At 42.7% G+C, this 20235-nt stretch overlaps 1 protein-coding gene across 9 annotated transcripts in view; it reads left to right on the forward strand.

Moving 5' to 3' along the window:
• The window catches only part of EML1 (EMAP like 1), a 160945-nt gene that overhangs the window by 99117 nt on the left and 41593 nt on the right, over positions 1 to 20235 (forward strand). For 5 of the 9 annotated variants that reach the window (XM_019751589.3, XM_088797482.1, XM_019751592.3 and 2 more), the window contains exons 3-5: positions 6522 to 6657; positions 14127 to 14183; positions 17037 to 17171. In XM_019751589.3, coding sequence (XP_019607148.2) covers positions 6522 to 6657; positions 14127 to 14183; positions 17037 to 17171 — 328 coding nt within the window. The remainder of the gene's footprint in view (positions 1 to 6521; positions 6658 to 14126; positions 14184 to 17036; positions 17172 to 20235) is intronic. The other 4 variants (XM_019751591.3, XM_019751593.3, XM_074326941.2 and 1 more) reach the window with 1 other exon arrangement.

A 20235-nucleotide genomic window follows, 5' to 3' on the forward strand; every position in this document is an offset into this window, starting at 1 on the left:
TTTATTTTATCTATAAATATGTCAGTATGTATTTCTAAAATATAAGGCTTCTCTTTTTAAAAATTCATAGTACCATTATCACACTTAAAAATTAATAATTCCTTAATTTCAAGTCAACATTCAGATTTTCTAATAGATGGCTTTTTTATAGCAGCATTATTGAAACACTTATTATAATTCACATAACATAAAATTCACCCTTTAAAGTATACAATCCATTGGTTTTTACTATGTTCAGAAAGTTGTACAGCCATCCCCACTATCTAATTTTAGAACATTTCATCACCCCAAAAGATACCTCATACCTATTAGCAGTCATTTCCCCTTGCCCCCTCCCACGACCCTCCCTGGTGACCACTCATCTCCTGTCTCTGTAGGTGTGCCTGTTCTGGACATTTCATATAAATGGAACCATGCAGTGTATGGTCTTTGCCCCTGTCTCTTCTCACGTAGCATCTTGTCTTCAAGGTTCATTCATGTCACACACAGCGTGTATCAGTACTTCTTTCCTTTTTGTGGCCGAATAATGTTCTGTTGTATGGCTGCACAACACACTTTATCCATTCATCAGTTGATGGAAATTTGGGATGTTAATAAATGACCTTTTGCAATGTGTTCATTAATGTCTTTTTTCCCCATATATATTTCCAGTACATTGAATTTTCAGTGTTATAGGATTCTTGTACTACTAGACCCATGCCTGAGAATTTAAATAAATACACATGGTACCATGGACAGCCTTCCCTACTTGTCAAACAATATATTAAAACTTGATTCATGTGCATTCTGATAATTTCAAAATCTTTTAAAACATATAAGAGTCAGCAGTTTAAATCTGCTGTAGGTCTTGAGATTTCTGGCACAGTAGGTAAGAGGTAACATATGTACTCACTGTTCCATACTTTGCTCTTTTCACCGCAGGGTATAGAGACCGTCTGCGTTCCTTTTACACAACTGCATAGTACTCCACTGTGAGGATGTGAGGATGGCCATAGGACAGCAGCCAAGACATGGACTGAGGAGCATAGGGGAGGCTCGCCCAGCCTGGTTAGGGGTGCGCGTGGCAGGGGGGCAGGGTCCTGGACCAGGCACTGGGGAGGAGCTGGGTGCCAGGTAGCTTCCATTTGCTCCCTGCCTGGAGGCTGACTTGTATGAATAGCACAGACAGGTCCACTTGCTGTCCACTTGCCGTTGAGGCGTGAGCGGAGGGGAGCCCCAGCTGAGGGTTGGGAAGAGGGCAGAGAGTGAGGTCAGTGTTTACTCCCTTGACTCCTTCCATGTGGGGTCCCTCCACCGGATGTAGCTGCTGCTCCCAAAGCAGCTTCTCTGACTTACGTTCAAGGTCGCTGCTGCCTCCTCTCGGCCCCTCAGACAGAGGAGGTTGACAGCTGTTCTGCTCCTGGCCCAGAAGACAGCAGGGAGTCCCACCTCTGGAGCCAGGTGTGGAGCACATCCCACTCAGAGAGGGTGGGGAGAGAGGTCTAGTGACCCCACCCCAGCACAGATGTCCCCCACCCACTCTAACTGGCCAGGTAAGACTGGCCCACCTGAAACAACAGTCTAACAGTATAAACTGCTATGTAATGGAGGTTCAGAGACGGGCCATCAGGGATGAGAATGCATGAACCACTGGTTCTCCAAGTGTGGTCCCCGGAGGAGCAGCAGCATGGCTGGGAACTTGTTAGAGATGCAGGGCCTCCGGATCTGGACGCGGGGGCGAGGCCCAGCCATCTGTGCCTTCCAGGGGACCGCTGCACGCTCAGGTCGGAAAGCCGCTGACAGAAACAAACTAAGGAGGTGGGGGTTTTGTTGTTTGTCGGGGGTCACTGGAGAGTTGGGTGCATGATGGGAAAAATAAAATTGGATAGAGAGAATGAGGCCAGGTTCCTGAGGGTTATATGAACAATATTGTAACTAGCAAACAGTGTGGACAGACATGCAGTGAGTGGCCTAGGGGTCGGGAACTGTGTCCTCTCCCCTCCCTTCCGGAGGCTTGGTTGTGAGCTGGGAGCCGCACCAGGCGTGTTGGTCCCAGTTGCATGAAACAGTGCATTTCCTGTTGCTGCCGCTCAGTAGCCGCTGTAGCCGCTGTCATTACTTCAGCTTTTCCATTTTCTGTTGGTTCTGGTGACCTGAACGTGGAGCCTCAGGCTGTTGGCAGCTGTGGAGATCGATGAGGGATGTGAAGAGAGGGGTTTTCAAGGAGATTCACCTGCTGGAGCCCACGGAATGTGTCCGGAGACCAACGCTCGGTTCTAGGAGCTGTGCTGCAGGAGCAATGGGATGGATGGACAGTAATAGTGCAAATGGAAGCGCAGACAAGCTAATACATGTGCTGCATTCATTTCCTGGGATTGCCGTACATGTACTGCATTCATTTCCTGGGATTGCCGTAACAAATGGCCACAAGCCAGGAGGCTTAAGGCAACAGAAATTTATTCTCACACGGTTCTGAAGGCCAGAACTCTGAAATCAGTGTCCCTGGGCTGAAATCAAAGAGTCAGCAGGGTCGGTTCCTTCCGGAGGCTCCGAGGGAGGCCTCTCTCCCAGCTCTTGGCGGCTGCCGGCCATCCTTGGTGTTCCTTGGCTTATGGAAGCATCACTCCAGTCTCTGCCACCATCCCATCGTCACACGGCCCTCTCTGCTCTGTCTTCACATGGCCTTCTTATTAAGGACACTGGTCGTTTTACTTAGGGTCCACGCTGATCCGGGGTGACCTCATCTGAACTGATTCCATCTGCAAAGACCCTCTTTCCAAATAAGGTCCCGTTCTGAGGTTTTGGGTAGACATGAATGGGTGGGGGGGAGACACTGTGTAATCTAGTATGTGCATTTAAAGACAAAGCAGAACAGAAACTGAAATGATGGGTGAATAGAGAGGGAAGGTAGAAGTGAGGTGAAGATGGTGAGGAAAAGCGTTCTGCCCCAGAAGAGAGGACATTAGCGAGGAGGGCAGGCTGTGTGTGCAGAAGATAAGGCTCTTGGTGTTGCAGCTGTGGGGTTTCCACTGAGGACTGTGACGTGCAGCAGTGGGCAAGCCCACGGCTGGAGCAGGTGCTCAGGAAATGAGGCAGGAGTGCAGAAGCTGTCGTCCTCTGGCCAAAGGGGGCGGACAGTGGCATTTTCCACTTTCTGTCACATTAAAAAAGAAGGAAGACTGGCGCTCACTTAAGGGGCTGAAAAGTTGCAGTGTATTAAGAATTTGGCATTCTATGTAGTTTTGTCATGAGTAATGTTTTTAAGAGCCTAAATTGAGGCAGATTTAATTCTGTGGTGAACAAAACTAAATTCTGCCAGCATTTTAAAATATATGTATTTTTAAATTTTAGAATAGTTTTTGATTTACAGAAAAGTTACAAGGATAGTACAGGCAGTTCCCATATACTCTTCGCTGTTTCCCTTTTTATTAATATCTTACATTAGTGTGGCACATTTGTCACAACTAATGGACCAGAATTGATACATTATTATTAATTAAAGTCACTCTTATTTGGATTTTCTTAGTTTAATCCCTGAAGTCCTTTTTTCGTTCCAGGATCCCTCCAGGATTATAGGCAGTCGTCATGTCTCCTTAGGTTCCTCTAGACCGACAGTTTCTCAGGTTCTTCTTGTGTTTGATAACCTTGACAGTTTTGAGGAATACGGGTTAGACAGTTTATTAACTGTCTTTCAGTTTGGGTTTGTCTGATGTTTTCCTCATGGGTGGACTTGGGTTGTGGGTTTCGGGGAGGAAGAGAACAGAGGTAAAGTGCTATTTCCAGCACATGCTGTCAGCGTGACTCGTCACGTTGATGTTGACCGTGGTTACCTGGCTGAGGTAGAGCTTGTCGGTTTCTCCACTGTAGGTAGTCTCCCCCGACTTCCATACTGTACTGTTCAGAGCGAAGTCACTACACAGCCCACACTTGAGGAGTGGGGAGCTGTCCTCCGTCTCCTCAAGGGCAAAGTATGTACATAAATTACTCTGCATGGGAGATGGATCTCGTCTCTTCCATTTAGTTACTTAGTCATTTCTATCAGTAAGGACTCGTGGATATTTATTTAATACTTAAGACAAGGAATCCAATGCTACTTTATTTATTTTGTTGTTCAAATTGTTCCAGCCCTGGCCACTGGTTGGCTCCCGTGTCCCTTTGACGTGCCCTCATCAGCATAGGGTCTTTGGGTTTCCTTGTTTTTCTGAACACGTCCTTACTTTCTGACACTACAAGATGCTTCAGGCTGGTGTCATATATTCCCTGCCCAGCCCTGGATTCAGGCAATTCCTCAAGGAGTCCTGGTTCCTTTCCCTGTGGAATGGATAGAAACCAAGGTTTGGGCACTGGGTGTTTTTAGGTGTGGTCAGCAGACAGAATTGGAAAACACGTGTGTGTTTATACTAACCCAGGTATACAGACTCGTATGTATCCATGATTTTTGTGTCTGTAGCTATGTCAAGCTAAACGTGACTTTATCCTGCTGTCTCCTGCTGTGCTCCATGACCACCTGGTTCATTCTAGCCTCTCCATTACTTGTCTGTAACCTCCGTCTCCAACAGTTAGAAGCCTGGCTCCCACCGTCCTCCATGCATTTACCTCATGGTTCAATTCCAGTGCTCACGTATAGTGGTTTCAGACTTGTTAACCCATGCCCCGGGGAGAAACAACTTCACTAACTGGAATACAGTGCTCTGTGCAGTTCCTTGTGTCCTCTTACAGTCTCTACTTATTTCCGAAATTACTTAAGTCAGCACCTTTCTTCTCCACCCCCTTCCACAAAATTATGTCATATGTTTATTTGTAATAAGTTAGATTCTTTTGTCACAGTCTGCATTCCATTCTGCGGTTCCCCCATCTCCAAATTGATTTTTATTTGCGTAAAGTTCACTCTTTGGGCTGTAAGAGTCTGTAGGTTTGGACAAATGCATAATGTCCCCTATCTACCAATACAGGATACAGAATAGTTTCACCACCCTAAAAAATCTTCTGTCCTTCACATGTTTCACACACACACAACTTCTGGCACCCACTGGCCACTTTTTGTCTGTATAGTTTTGTCTGTTACAGAATGTCCCATAAATGGAACCATACCGTGTGTCGCCTTTCAGGCCAGCGCCTTTACTCGTCACCGTGGGGTCAGATTCGTCCAGCTTGTTGTGACGATTGCTTCATTGCCTTTTTTGCTGACTCAGACTCCACTGTCTGGATGGACCAGTTTGTTTATCCTCTCACTGATGCAAGGGCATCTTGGTTGCTGCCAGTTTTTAGCGATTATGAATAAAGCTGCTATAAATATTAAATGCAGGTTTTATAGAGATATAAGTTTTCCAATCAGTGGTAAATACCTAGTGTCACCCAATTACTGGATGGTACAGTAAGACTATATAGTTAGCAACTGCCAGTCTTCCAAAGCGGCCACACCATTTTCCACTCCCGCCAGCAGTGAATGAGAGTTCCTGTGGCTCAGCACCCCACCGGCAGTCAGTCGGTATTTTGTTTGTTTTTTGGATTTTAGCCATCCTAATAGGTGTAGAGAGATACCTCATTATTGCCCTAATTTGCATTTCCCAAATGACAGAAGATGTTTAGCACCCTTTCATATGCTTATTTGCCATCTGTATATCTTCTTTGGTGAAGGGTCTGTTCAGATCTTTTGCCTCTTTTTTTTAATTGGGCTGTTGGTTTTCTTACTGTTGAGTTTTCAGAGTTCTTTTTATATTCTGTATACAACTCCTTTATCAGCTATGTGATTTGCAAATATTTCTCCTAGCCCATGACTTGTCTTTTCATCCTCTAAACAATGTTTTAAGCGGAGCAAAAAATTTTATAATTTTAATGAAGTCTAAGCCGTCAATTTTCTCTCTTATGGATTGTGCTTTTGGTGTTGTATCTAAAAAGTCATCACACGGCTTTTCTCCTCTGTTGTCATCTAGTTTTATAGTTTGGGATTTTACCCTTAGGTCTGTGGCCCCTTTTGAGTTAATTTCTCTATAGGATGTGAGGTTGGTGTCTAGATTCAATGTTCCAGCACCATTTGTTGAAAATCAACATTGAATTGTCTTTGCACCTTTGTCAGTTCTTCTGGAATTTTCTTTTCTTTTTTTAAATCTTATTGGGGAATATTGGGGAACAGTATGTTTCTCCAGGGCCCATCAGCTCCAAGTCATTGTCCTTCAATCTAGTTGTGGAGGGTGCAGCTCAGCTCCAAGTCCGGTAGCCATTTTCAATCTTTAGTTGCAGGGGGCGCAGACCTCCATCCCAGGTGGGAATTGAACTGGCAACCTTGTTGTTAAAAGCTTGCGCTCTAACCAACTGAGCCATCCAGCCACCCCTCTGGAAGTTCAGCAGTAGCTCGTTGTCTCCAATCTAGTTGTGGAGGGCGCAGTTCACTGGCCCATGTGGGAATTGAACCAACAACCCTGTTGTTCAGAGCTCATGCTCTAACCAATTGAGCCATCCGGCCGCCCCTCCTTTGTATATATCTTAAAGAGTTACCTTGATAAAGAGGCAAGTGTTGATTTCCTTTTCTGCTTGTTTTACAGCAAGACCGCTGGTGCAGACCCTGCCTCTAAGAGCCACTGTCAACAATGGCACCGTGTTACCAAAGAAGCCTAGTGGCTCTCTACCGTCCCCCTCTGGGACCAGGAAAGAAACCGCTGTGCTGGCGACAACCAAAAGGTAGGCACCAAGGGCCTTAAATGAGTCTAAAAGCAGTTCCATCCCAGACTTTAAAATAAGTATTTTTTTAATATGACACTGTACAATGTTTCATCTGAGGTAAAAATTATGGTCTTTGATGAGTTAACTATAAGAGGAACCATGTAGGTTCCTTGTTCTGCTTTTTAAAATTTAATCATATTATTTTTGAAATCTCATTAGCTAAAGCTACAGTGTGCTGTTTCGTATTTTTACTTAAAGCTCCCTTTTGAAAAACAAGTGGGAGTATAACTTATGCAAAAAGGATTATGCCGTTCCCAAGTTTGTACTTGACACATAGTTAAATTCAGATGACCACACCAACCTTAAATTTTTATCTATAAAATTTGGATAAGCTTTTAAATTATGCCTAACAATGGAGTTCTAGATATTGTCGTCTGTCTGATAGAGCATAGTTTGCTGTTAACTTTTAAAATAATTTTATAATTGTCATATTAAAATTTTATAATTTATATGCCAGGCCACTTTTCTAAATTTTTAGGCTCTGGAAAATTAAATAACCTGATGGAAAGCCTTAAAGAAATTCTTCGGCAATACTGCCTCGTGGGGCTTGTTATAAGAACTTGTCGAGTTCATTAAAATACTAACTGCCTGATGTGTGCTGGGGACCTGGGGTGCGAATATGCTGTGTGGGGTACTGGGCGTACCAGTGGGCTTGTAAGAGTTAGATTTATGCTGGGTTTGACTCAGAACGAAAATGTAGCGATCCCATCTTTTAAATATATAGTGTTCAAGCATAATGGCCTATCCTTCAAGCAAATTTTTGTTGTGCTTCACCAGATAGAGTTTCACTTACTTATTGTTTGTGGATTTTAAGAAAATTGGTTTTTTGCAGGGCTTTTTAGAACCTCACAATGAAATCCTTTGCTTCATTTCCATATATGTTTAATACTCATTTGGATCATTTATTTATTTAAATAAACATGAAATGACTTATGAATTCTTAATTGGCAGCATGAGATATGGACTATCATTTAATCTAGATGTTACAAGATTGAGAAGACTGATTTTTTTATGAAGATTCGGGTTGCCATCTGTTATGATTTCCTTTTTATTGTAAAAAAACCACTTAACACTAAATTTATCATCTTAACCATTTTAGGTGTACAGTTCAGTAGTATTAAGTATATTCACATTGTTGTAGAGCACATGTCTAGAACTTTTTCATCTTACAAAACTGAAACTCTATACCCAGTACATGTAAATTCCTCGCCTACCCCCACCCTTGGTAACCACCTTTCCCCTTTCTGTTTCTGTGATTTTTGACCACATTAGATACTTCGCATGAATGCAGTCATACAGTGTCCGTCCTTTTGTGGCTGGCTTCTTTTACTTAGCCTAATATCCTCAAGGTTCACCCATATTGTAGCATGTGACAGGATTTCCTTCTTTTTTAAGATGGCGTAATATTCCATTGTGTGTATAGACCACATTTTCTGTATTCATTTGTCTGCCACTTCGGGGTGGCTTCCACCTCTTGGCTATTGTGAATAATGCTGCAGATATCGCTTTGAGAGCCTCCTTTGAATTCTTTTGGATAAACACCCAGAAGTGGGATTCCTGGGTCATATAGTAATTCTATTTTAATTTTTTTGAGGAATTTATTATAACGTTTTCCTTAGTGGCTGCACCATTTTACATTCCCACTAGCGGTGCACAGAGTTCTCATTTCTTGTTATCCTTGCCAACACTTGTTATCTGTTCTTTTGATAGTGGCCATCCTGATGGGTAAAAGGTGATATCATGGTTTTGATTTGCATTTCTCTTCTAATTAGTGATATTGAGCATCTTTTCATATGCTTGTTAGCCATTTGTATATCTTCTTTGGAGAAATGTTCAAGTTCTTTGCCAATTTTAAATTGGTTTATTCATTTTGTTGTTGTTGTTGAATTGTAGAAGTTCCTGATATATTCTGAATGTTAACCCCTTGTTGCATTTAGCAATGTTTTATAGTTTTCTATGTACAAGTCTTTCACATCTTTGGCTAAGTTTATTCCTTCGGTGTTTCCCCGAAAATAAGACCAGGTCTTATATTAATTTTTGCTCCAAAAGACACATTAGGGCGTATTTTCAGGGGAGGTCTTATTTTTTCATGTATAACAATCTACATTTATTCGAATACAGTCATGTCATCTTCTTCTGGAACATTGTCGTAACATACCATGTTTCCCCGAAAATAAGACCTAGCCGGACAATCAGCTCTAATGCGTCTTTTGGAGCAAAAATTAATTAATATAGTAAAATAAGGCCAGGTCTTATATTAGTTTTTGCTCCAAAAGACGCATTAGAGCTGATTGTCTGCCTTGGTCTTATTTTTGGTGAAACACGGTACTAAATGCATCTGTCTGGCTGACGATCTTAACTGGGGCTTATTTTCAGGGTAGGTCTTATTTTCAGGGAAACACAGTAAGTACTTTATCCTTTTCGATGTAATAGCAAATTGGATTGCTTTCTTAATTTCTTTTTTGGATTAGTTATTGTCAATGTGTAGAAATACAACTGATTTTTGTGTGTTGATTTTTGTAGCCTGCAACTTTATTGAAATTGTTTATTAGTTTTAAATATTTGTGTATGGAATCTTTAGCATTTTCTACTCATAAGATAATGTCATCTGCAAACAGAGATAATTTTACCTTTTCCTTTCTAATTTGGATACCTTTATTGTTGTCTCTTGTCTAATTGCACTGACTGGGACTTCCAGTATTATGAATAGTAGTGGTGAACTTGCGTTGTTCCTGATCTTAGAGGAAAAGCTTTTAGTCTTTCACCGTTTAATATCGTGTTAGCTGTGGCCTTTTCATATATGGCTTTTATTATGTTACAGTACTTTCCTTCTATTTCTAGTTTGTTGAGTGTTATTAACATGAAAGGATGTTAAATATTGTCAAGTGCTTTTTCTGCATCAATCAAGACAATCGTGATGTTTTCCTTCATTCTGTTAATGTGGTGTATTATATTGATTTTCATATGTTCAACCATTCTTGCACTCCAAGTTTGGATCCCACTTGGTTGTGGTGTATAATTCTTTTAATGTACTGGTCAATTCAGTTTGGTAGTATTTTGTTGAGGATATTTGCATTAATGTTCATCAGGGATATTGGTCTGAATTTTTTTTGTTGTGTCTTTGTCTCGTTTTGGTATCAGAGTAATGCTGGCCTCAGAGAATGAGATTGGAAGTGTTCCCCCCTGCAGTTCTTTGGGAGAGTTTGAAGAGGACTGGTATTAATTCTTTAAATATTTGATAGAATTCTCTGGTGATGCCTTCTGGTCCTGGTCTTTTCTTTGTTGGGAGATTTTTTGATTACTGCTTCAATTTCCTCCCAGTTATAGATCTGTTCAGACTTTTTATTTGTTTATGATTCAGTCTTGGTAGGTTGTATGTATCTAGAAATTTACCCATTTCCTCTAGGTTATCCAGTTTGTTGGCATATATTTGTTCATAGTAGTCTCTTACAGTCCTTTTTATTTCTGTGGCATCAGTTGTAATGTCACCTCTTTCATTTCTAATTTTAGTTTAGTCCTTTGTCTTAGTCTAGTTGAGGATTTGTCAATTTTGTTGATCTTAAAAAAAACTCTTGGTTTCATTGATATTTTTGCTGTTATTTTTCTGTTTTATATTTCATTTATCTCGCTATAATCTTTATTATCACCTTACTTCTGCTAACTTTTGGTTTAGTTTGCTTTTCTTTTTCTAGCTTTCTGAGGTGTAAAGTTAGGTAGTTGATTTGAGCCTTTTTTTCTCTTTTAATGTGTTTACAGCTATGAACTTAGTACGCTTTCTTTGCATCCCATAAGTTTTAGTATGTTTTATTTTCATCTTCATTTGTCTCCAGGTATTTTCTAAATTCTCTTGGGATTTCTTCTTTGACCCATTAGTTAAGAATGAGTTGTTCAAAATATTGTTTTCCCTGAAGATATCACCTCTTAGAACTATTCACAAATACAGTCCAATAACTATTGACCTATTAGGTCTGACAGAGTAGCTGATCATAAGTCTCCAGACTCTCAAGAGTTTCTACACTTTGAATATTGACAAATTCATTGTTTTACAGCCTACCAAAGTGTATATGTGTGGGGAGGAGGAGGGGAACTTGTTCAGAATGTAATCTAAAGAAGATAAACATCCGTAGGGATAAATACCAATGATGATAATATACAGGAAAACACAAGCCATTTTTCTTCTTCTTTTTTTTTTTTTTTTAAGATTTTATTGGGGAAGGGGAACAGGACTTTATTGAGGTACAGTGTGTACTTCCAGGACTTTTTTCCAAGTCAAACTGTTGTCCTTTCAGTCTTAGTTGTGGAGGGTGCAGCTCAGCTCCAGGTCCAGTTGCCGTTGCTAGTTGCAGGGGGCACAGCCCACCATCCCTTGCGGGAGTCGAACCGGCAACCTTGTGGTTGAGAGAATGCACTTCAACCAACTGAGCCATCCGGGAGCTCAGCGGCAGCTCAGCTCAAGATGCTGTGTTCAATCTTAGTTGTAGGGGGCCGAGCCCGCCATACCTTGCAGGATTTGAGGAGTTGAATTGGCAACCTTGTGGTTGAGAGCCTACTGGCCCATGTGGGAATCGAACCGGCAGCCTTCAGAATTAGGAGCACAGAGCTCTAACCGCCTGAGCCACTGGGCCGGCCCGCCATTTTTATTCTTTACCCCAGTTAACTTGAGGAACTCTAATGATGAAGCACTGATTGCACTGTGACCGCCTTGAGTGATGTGCAGTTTGGATTCTCTCTCACTTTTTATTTCTTTTTAATATGCAAATATGAATGTGAGATGTCACTGTGTCTGCATAAGCAAACTTAGAATGAATTTAAGTACAGTTTTTTGAAATATTTCTTTTGAAATAAATTACTTAAATATAAATTTTTAAAGAGTGAGTTGTTTAATTTCAAGATTGACTTTTTAAAGTGGCAAATAGTTAATGAAAACTTAGATTTTTTCCCTTTATTCTTGAAGAAAATAGAGTTTTATAATTCATCCCTCTTTGGTACTTAAAGAGAAAAAAAATTCAGAGCAAAAAAAATAAAGGTGAAAAATCTGATAAGTTATTGTGTAGCTGCCAATTAGAAATACATGGTTTTCTAGATTAAGTGTCCAAGACTCTTGGTTTCCCGTGTAGTGTAGTGATTCACTTATTTTTTTTCCCTGTGGCTTTTATGGGTTTCCATGGATGTGAATTTTTGGAAGTTGGAAACCCGAACAGTAGCATCTGATTGTTACTCCATGGTAAGTCCTTTTAGATCTCTTATTAGGAGAGAATTTTGAAAACAGAAAGAAGCTGGGTATTGTGATTATTAGAATGAAAATCACTTCTAAGTTATTTCAAATATGTTTACAATCATGTAGAACTTTTTCTGTATTCAGAGTTCCAAATTAACTGAGTTGGGGCATCTGCAGTATGTGGATGGATATGTGTTTGTTTTCTTTTCTTTGGGGTTTTTCAGCCTGGTGCTTAAGAACAAAATCCCCTTTGGAAATTGTCCAACACCCACTGGTTGTACTTTGTGTTGCCAATTAAGATTTCGATTGGGGGCTGGCTTTGGAATCCTTGGGAAAAGCTTTGTTTCCATTAGTCAAAAGGAAAAAGGCAGGGAATCTGGGGAAGACAAGTGTAGGTCATACCTTGCTCAGTGGGGGTGCTGAAGCTGACAATAGAATAACACTTCCACTGGCCCAACACAGAAACAATCACTCATTCTTTCCAGTCCTATGTGGAGTTTTACAATAGGGCAGAGCTGCTGAGAAGAGAGATCAAAAGAACAAAACTGGTACAAAAAGAGAACATTATTTTGAAAACGCTCTGCTCCCAGTGTAGGATAAGGATGGTCAGCATCTCCTTTCCAAATAAATAGTTGACAGTCCTTTGGAAAAATAGTTGCAATTGTTAGAAACACGGCATTTGTTGATGCACCAAAGTCAGCGCTGGATACATACACGACTTAAAGAACAGAGAAACAAAATCTGCTCTTAGTTTTTATTATTATTTCTAATATTATTTTTGTCACTGAGATTCATTGAAATGTAGGTGTTAAACTCATGCTTTGGGTCTGTTCTCAGTAGTAGAATAGAGGTGGAAATACTCTGCTGTGAACAGGGGAAGATCAATTGGCACCTATCCTTTCATCAAAAGTGCTGCTGGTCTCTCTGGGCTCAGGTAGTTGGTTGGCTTCATATGGTAGCAAAAGAAACTTTGTTTGATCTGGCAGACTGTCTAAGACCACCAGCCTTCTTCAGAAATGACTTGGGCCTTGCCACAAAGATACGTCTTTAGGCAGTAAAAGGTAAGAACATTTCTTAATTGTCGACACACGTGATCTCGTAACGAGCAGGACAAAAGCCAGGTGAGTTCTGGTCCCATGTTGACTCGCCAGGGCTCAGCATGGTGCACAGTACATGGTCAATGCCTAGTAAGTGTTTGTTGAGTGAATAATTGTTTTACTCTAGTGTTAGTCACCCTGGTTGTCATGACATCATCAGAAAATCTTGGGTCACACATATTAGCTACTTGTCGGATTTCTGTTTTTTTTGTTTTTTTATTGTAAAAGTTTGGGATCATTTTGGAAAACCAACTCTTGATTCCAAGTCATATAACAAAAGATATAATCATAGCTTATTATGCTTACAGTTATCTAACCATAAGAAGACAGATTACCACTTCTGGTCACCAGTTTCCGTGGCAGAAATTTCAGTACGTCTAATAAAATTTAGTTGAAATTGGCAAAAACCATCGAATGCATGTGTAACGTAACATGTAGAGCCGTTGTATTTTCGGAACACAGAAGGTTTTGGGTTCGGGAGGGGGTTAGAGAGCAGAAGAGAAAAGAAGAAATGACGGTATCTGTGCATTTCTACACCAGAAATGCTGTACTTGCCTTAAGCACTAAAAAGTGTGCTGCGTTATTGCAGTCTCTCTCAAGCCAGTACTTCCGCCACTTGTAAGGTAAAGAGCACCGTTTGTCACTTGCTGTCCAGAGGGAACATAAGTTCTTTGATATTCCCCGCTGGTTATTTAAGGAGGCTTCGCGCAGTGAGTATACAGTATGACTCCCTCTGGCTGCCCTTGTTCCTGCAAATGTCTTGTCTTCAAGCTTTGTTTTCTGTCCTTCACTCTGAGTCCCAGGAAATCCTCTTCAATTCATAAGAGCTCTTGGCCCTCAAAAGGAAATACCTTGGTTTTTTCTATGTATACAACAATGGTAGAGTTTAAAAAAAACAAAACTTTACATTTTCACGCAGATGTGTGAATGACACATAGCTTGAAAGAGCTGTGATGGATTATGTTCAAGACGATATATGCAAACCAGTGTTTTTCCATTTCAATGTGTGGTGTGTGTTCTGTAATGTATTGAAGCTTGCCAAAATATTTTTCCACGCTTTTATGATTGCACTCATGTTTATTCTGCTTTGTTTCTGTGCCTCTTATACGTAGATTAAACACGTCTGTGAGTCTTCTCAATGCAGGCAAACTGACTAGATCAACGTCCAGGTGAGGGGTACTTAGAATTACTCGGTAACCCTAGCTGCTTGCCCGGTAACTTCACCTGCCTTTTAACACAGTAGCTTAGAGATCTTATGCAATGCCTCCCGTTTATCAAGTCTCAGGTGATGTAACTGTATTAATTATTGGCATTTGTTGGATTTTTAGATGTTTAATAGGCCCTCAAAACTGTGCTTCAGGGTTTCATAAATTGCAGGTGGTCTTAACTAGGAGTCTCAGTAGACACAGAGACAGGTGAAGTAACCTCCACCGAGTTGCTTTATGCCTGACTTTGTTTCCTCCTTTGTAAAATGAGGTAATGATACTGTGGCAATGGGTTTTGTGAGGCTTAAATTAAGTGACGTGTGTAAAATGCAGAGTTGTTAATATACATTAAGTGATGGCTGCCGCTGAGGTTTCCATCATTAATATCGCCTATTACCTCTTACAGCTACCAGGTTGACTGTTAGTTACCAGAAAGTTGGTTAATATTTGCTATCACTGACTAATGGTCATGGTTCTTCAGCTCTTTAAGCGTGTTTTATACAAGTCTTTAGATTGCCATGACCTTGCCATGAACTCCCACAAAGCCCTGGAGAGCCACTCTCCCGTGGCTGCCAGCTGCTGGCGCTGTGTGCCTGAGCGCCTCGTACTAGATACTTGGCAGAGAATGACCCACTAAGTTAAATTAGTTTGGTGATTTTCGTCATTGGAAGATCTTGAGCTTGAAGCACAAAGGTTTCCATAATTTTTAGACTTCCATCCCAAATTTCAAAAATGTAATGCTCCCCTAAGACCTATAATTTTCTTGTCCCCAAATTGAGTGTTCTAAAAATTCCCGTTTTGTCCTCGAAGGCACGCCCATGCAGATCCCAGCTGGAAGATTCTGGTGCTGTAAATTCAAAGCTTCCTCAGTTACCAAAAACAGGGCTGGGCAGAAAGTGTATTCAGACCCTGACATTTATGGTCGTTTTATTTGTATTTGCTCACTCAGAGGGTGAGTGGGTTTTCAAAGGCCGACACACCGTGCGGTTTTTTCAAAACAGGCTAACAGATTATTTACTGGAGGATTGGAACTTACAAAGGAAGAAGGACTGAACGTAGGCCTGATGGAAGGACAAGACTAGCAGGAAATGAGAATGAAAAGCAGAGAGTGGATGGCTGCTGAGAAGGCGGCCCCAGGAGGCAGCGGGAGCCTCCCCAGGGCAACACGTCACACCTTGTGTTACTGAATTATGAGCGAAACAAGGGCGCTGCAAGTCAGCCCCGGGGCAGTGGGTCTTGCTGTCTCAAGTGCCTGGGCTCCCATGGATTCCTGATGGAAATTTGGTTCCATCGCCCACCCTCCCCTGGAGCTGTGCACACTGAAGCCACCCGAGACTCCTTAATGGGGGTCTCCTTCTCCCCTCCCTGTGCACCCAGCCCCTAGCCAGTCCTGCCGCATTTTCTCTTGTCTCTGCCCACCACGCTCCCGTTTCTTCCTTCCCCAGTCTCTCTGGGTCTCACTCTGTTCCGTCAGGCCCCCGTGGCAGTTTCGTAAACATTTACTGTTACCCTGGTCTCGTTCCTGTCTCCTTCCTCACATGGCAATTCCCTCCATGTCTGTGGTTCAGCAACTGCCACCTGGACAGCTCCTGTCCCCAGCTGCCACCGCACAGGTTGCACCCACCCACACCGCCCTGTACATCTAGACCCACCCAAGTCAGTGCTCCGCCCACAGCGCCAGCCCTGGACCGGCACGGCTGTCTTCCCCCCTCCTGTCTTTCTTCCAAAGCAGGTGCCAAATTAAAGCACCTCATGTCTCTTCCTGTGACCAGGTCAAAGCATGGCATTCCCATTTACTTGCTCATTTATTTTATCCTTTCATTTCATAAACATTTCTCAAGCTCCTATAGCAGGCTCTGCAAAGTGTAGCAGAATGATGAATGAGGCAAGATCTCAAGAAATGTACACCCTCATGACGAGGATTTTAAAGCTCGGCCTGGATACCTGTAATGTAGTCACGTCTCCAAGAGCAGAGCCGTCAGTGTACCGCTGCCCGGGCTCTGACCTACCCCACGCCTGAGCATTACCTCTGCATAGGACGCCCCTTTCCCGGGGCGGACACTTCCCCACTGTGTACTCACAACACATCCAAGCCACTCGTTTTCTCTCTCCCAGAAATTCAGTCTCCAGGGAGTCTCCCTGACACCCCTCCCGGGCTTCTAGCTGCTCTGGCCCTCCAGTTTCACAAAAGGAAGTTAAGCGCTTACATGGGCACCACCACCAAACACAGCATCTTCCATAGCGTGAAGTGTTTCTGTCATTACCTATCTGTGGCCTTCTTTAGACCAGAGTTCTTCAGTTCAGCGCTGCTGACATTTGAGGCCGGCCGTTCTCTGGGGGGTGGGGTGGGGGTCATCCCAGGCACTGTGGGGACTTGAGCAGCGTCCCTGGCCTCTGCGCACTGGATGCCAGGAGCAGCCCTCTCGCCCCAGTTATGACAACCCAAAATGTCTCCAGGCATTGCCAGATATCCTGGGGCGGGCAAGGTCCTCTGGTTGAGGACCACGGCCACTGGTCTGTCCTGAAGCTTCAAGGGCAGGGTCACTTCCCTCAGCCCCTGGAGCTCTCACTGGTGCTACTGGGGGCCTTCCCTTTCAGTTTCCTCTATGACTCTGAACTGCCACAGTCACAAAGGCAGTGAGCAGAGGGATTATTGGCCAAGTGACCTTTTTGATCTCTGTACTTAGGCTGTAGAACCAATCTGTCTTTTAAATATCTATACAGAAATAGGGCATTTTGTGTATGTGTTTTTACACTCAGCAATAAAATGAAAGCACTCCGTTGAGGGTTTCATTGTCATTTACATGTCGCTTTCAGTACCATCAAGAGGACCAGCTCTTCTGAACGCGTGTCTCCTGGAGGTCGAAGGGAAAGCTATGGGGATTCCAAAGGCAACCGGAATCGCACGGGGTCGACCAGCAGTTCTTCTAGTGGCAAGAAGAACAGCGAAAGGTAAGGGACATCTTATCCGCTGGCCCTGCTGCTCGGATACTTTGTTCCCTCTTTTCCCCAGAGACAAATCAGAAGATCAGTAATATGCACACAGGCTGGGAGCTCTTGTGGGCACGTGGGCCTGTCCCGAGGTCACTGGGGGCGCTAATCTAGCAGCCATTGGGGGGGGCAGCTGTAGTCGCAGCTCACACCGGTGTTGTCCAGGTAGAAAATGGTAACTTGGACTCCCAGTGCTCTTACGCAGACAGAAGTAGTTCTCGAGAATTTGTTTAGTACCAGCCACGTCGAATTGGGAAGCTGTTCTGACTTTCCATACGGAGCACTTCATATTTCTGGTATTCTCCGCTGCCATTTTAGAGTTCGTGTTAGTGGACTGTTTAAGTTTGTCAGCAGACAGAGTGGGTGGAAAGTTGTAATTTTATTGATTCATCTAAACTGTTTTTAATATTTCCCTAATGCCAGAAATAGGAACCGTTTTCTTTCTGGTTTCAGGAAATACACTTACTCCTAATTTTGAATTTTCCTTTCAGGTTAGTGTATCATAGATTGTGATAAATATCTATGAAACTAATAGCAACATCTTACTAGTGAAAGCAAATTTTGACGTTTTATGTTTAAGAATGTATTGTGTATATGAGATCTACCTAATTTACCTTATTCTGTTTTTTTAAACATTGTGCTTTAATTTTATTCTCTCTATTGAGCAAAGCTTAGGAAGGAATTTCAGCTTCACAGGCTAAACCCTTTCTCCCCCTCAAATGTTTATGTAAGGAGAAGGCTCAGTCCTTTAGCAGTAATCAACTCCAACCCACAGGCTGTAAAAATTCCAAGGTTGTAAGTCTGTTCTGATTCAGTCCTGTAAAGGAAGCTTCAACTCTTTTTTCAGTTTTATTCCTAAAAGATACCTTTGGCAGGCCGGCCTGGTGGCTCAGGCGGTTAGAGCTCCATGCTCCTAACTCCGAAGGCTGCCGGTTCGATTCCCACATGGGCCAGTGGGCTCTCAACCACAAGGTTGCCAGTTCAACTCCTCGAGTCCCACAAGGGATGGTGGGCAGTGCCCCCTGCAACTAAGATTGAACACGGCACCTTGAGCTGAGCTGCCGCTGAGCTCCCAGATGGCTCAGTTGGTTAGAGCGTGTCCTCTCAACCACAAGGTTGCCGGTTTGACTCCCGCAAGGGATGGTGGGCTGCGCCCCCTGCAACTAGAAAATGGCAACTGGACCTGGAGCCGAGCTGCACCTTCCACAACTAAGACCGAAAGGACAACAACTTGACTTGGAAAAAAGGCCTGGAAGTACACACTGTTCCCCAATATAGTCCTGTTCCCCTTCCCCAATAAAAGAAAAAAAGTGTTTAAAGATACCTTTGGTAGAAAAGATGCAGGCGCTTCTCACATCTATAACAGGTCAAGTCCACGGTCAATTAACAATCTTAGAAACCACTGACATGGGTTCTGTCTTCTAATTTAAACTCTTAGTGCTTCTTATCAGAAGATTATGCTAATTGGGTGATAATACCTTGGAGATAAGGCCAAGTGGTTGCAATGACAGCATGTGCATCTGTGTGAGATGCAGTGTGGGCTGTGGGCGTCTCTGAATTCAGGGTGAGCTTGGAAGTTGACCTGAAAGCTGCCTAGATCTTGGCAACTCTTAAAAACTTGGCCCCTTCTGTGCACATCTGAGTTTTATTAAGAATTTCCAGAAAGAATCTGCATTGTGCAAACTCCAGATCTGTTTTATCTTTTAAATCCTATGGCTTTGGTAAATGTGCTGGGTAAATATTTCCGTAAAAGGTATTTACAAAGTGTTGTTTGTTTGTTTTTAAATGCCACAGTAGGAAATTTTGATTTGACAATGAGGGACTGGAAAGTTTACTAATCATTTTCTAAAAATAATTCAAGCAACTGAACATGTCCATTGAAAAATAAATTCTTTGTCTCATTAGAAGCCAGGAATAGTTGAGGCCAGCATACCATTGAGCTGTGTGCACCTATGTCTATTCAGAGGGCAAGTTCCTGCCTTCCCTTCGGGAATGGCTGGTACTGACAGGCACCATTAGGGGCCCATAGGAGTCATAGCAGCAGTGACTCAGACAGGAAGACACAGCAGCTAAGAAGCAATCGAGTGAAGGTCAAGTTGGTGATTTAGTCACTGCCTGACCCCTTTCGTTCATTCTTCTTCTCCATTCCCATGTGAGCAGCCATGACCTGGCACTAGAGCAGAGCTGGTCACTATGGCATAATGAGCCATGCCCAGTCTCCAAGATGGAGAGCATGTCCAGGCAAGTAGAGGGAGTGGTCCTCATGCAATTTCCCTTTTCAACGTTATGGCATCCAGGGGTCTCACGGTAGTGTGGTCTCCTCCCCCTCACTCACGAGTATCTGCCCATGGTTCCAGGATGCTTCTTACATGTAAAAAGATTGTCCTTGTCTGGTCACAGTAGGGAGCAAGACATAGTGGAAAGGGCACCGGCGCTTGAGTAAAAGAAAGATCTGGGTTTGTAAACCAGTTCTGCCACTTCTCTGAGCCTCAGTTTTTTCCTCCATGAAGTCTGGATTTTATACCAATTCCCTTAAATCTCATAAATGAGCTAGCTGGTAGGAAAATGCCAGCGCAGTGCATGGCACTCAGTAAATGGAGATAGCCGTCGTGGCAGCTGTGAGGAAATGAGACCTGGCAGAGCAGAGGCTTTCCAGAATTCCAAACTTTGTTTTCCTCATTTGTAAGATGAGGCTGTTAGATGACATCTGAAGTTATTTGTCTATTTTTTTTTTTTCTGGTCTGACACACGTTAAATTACATCCACATAAGTCCCACAGTCCTGTGAGTTCCACCCAGATTTCAGCAAAATCTAAAAGTAGGTAGGTGGAAATAAAGTATCGTAAACCTCACGGTTCTCATGGTTATTAATGTCACATCAGAATGAGCTGGTCTGTGCTCAGTGAACTAAGTCAGACAGAGAAAGACAAATAGCGTATGATTTCACTTATATGTGGAATCTAAAAAACCAAAACAAATGAACAAGCAAAACAAAACAGAAACAGACCCATGGATACAGAGAACAA

The sequence above is a fragment of the Rhinolophus sinicus genome, chromosome 3, assembly GCF_057876585.1.
Source record: "Rhinolophus sinicus isolate RSI-liver-muscle chromosome 3, RSI-T2T, whole genome shotgun sequence".
Taxonomy (NCBI): domain Eukaryota; kingdom Metazoa; phylum Chordata; class Mammalia; order Chiroptera; family Rhinolophidae; genus Rhinolophus; species Rhinolophus sinicus.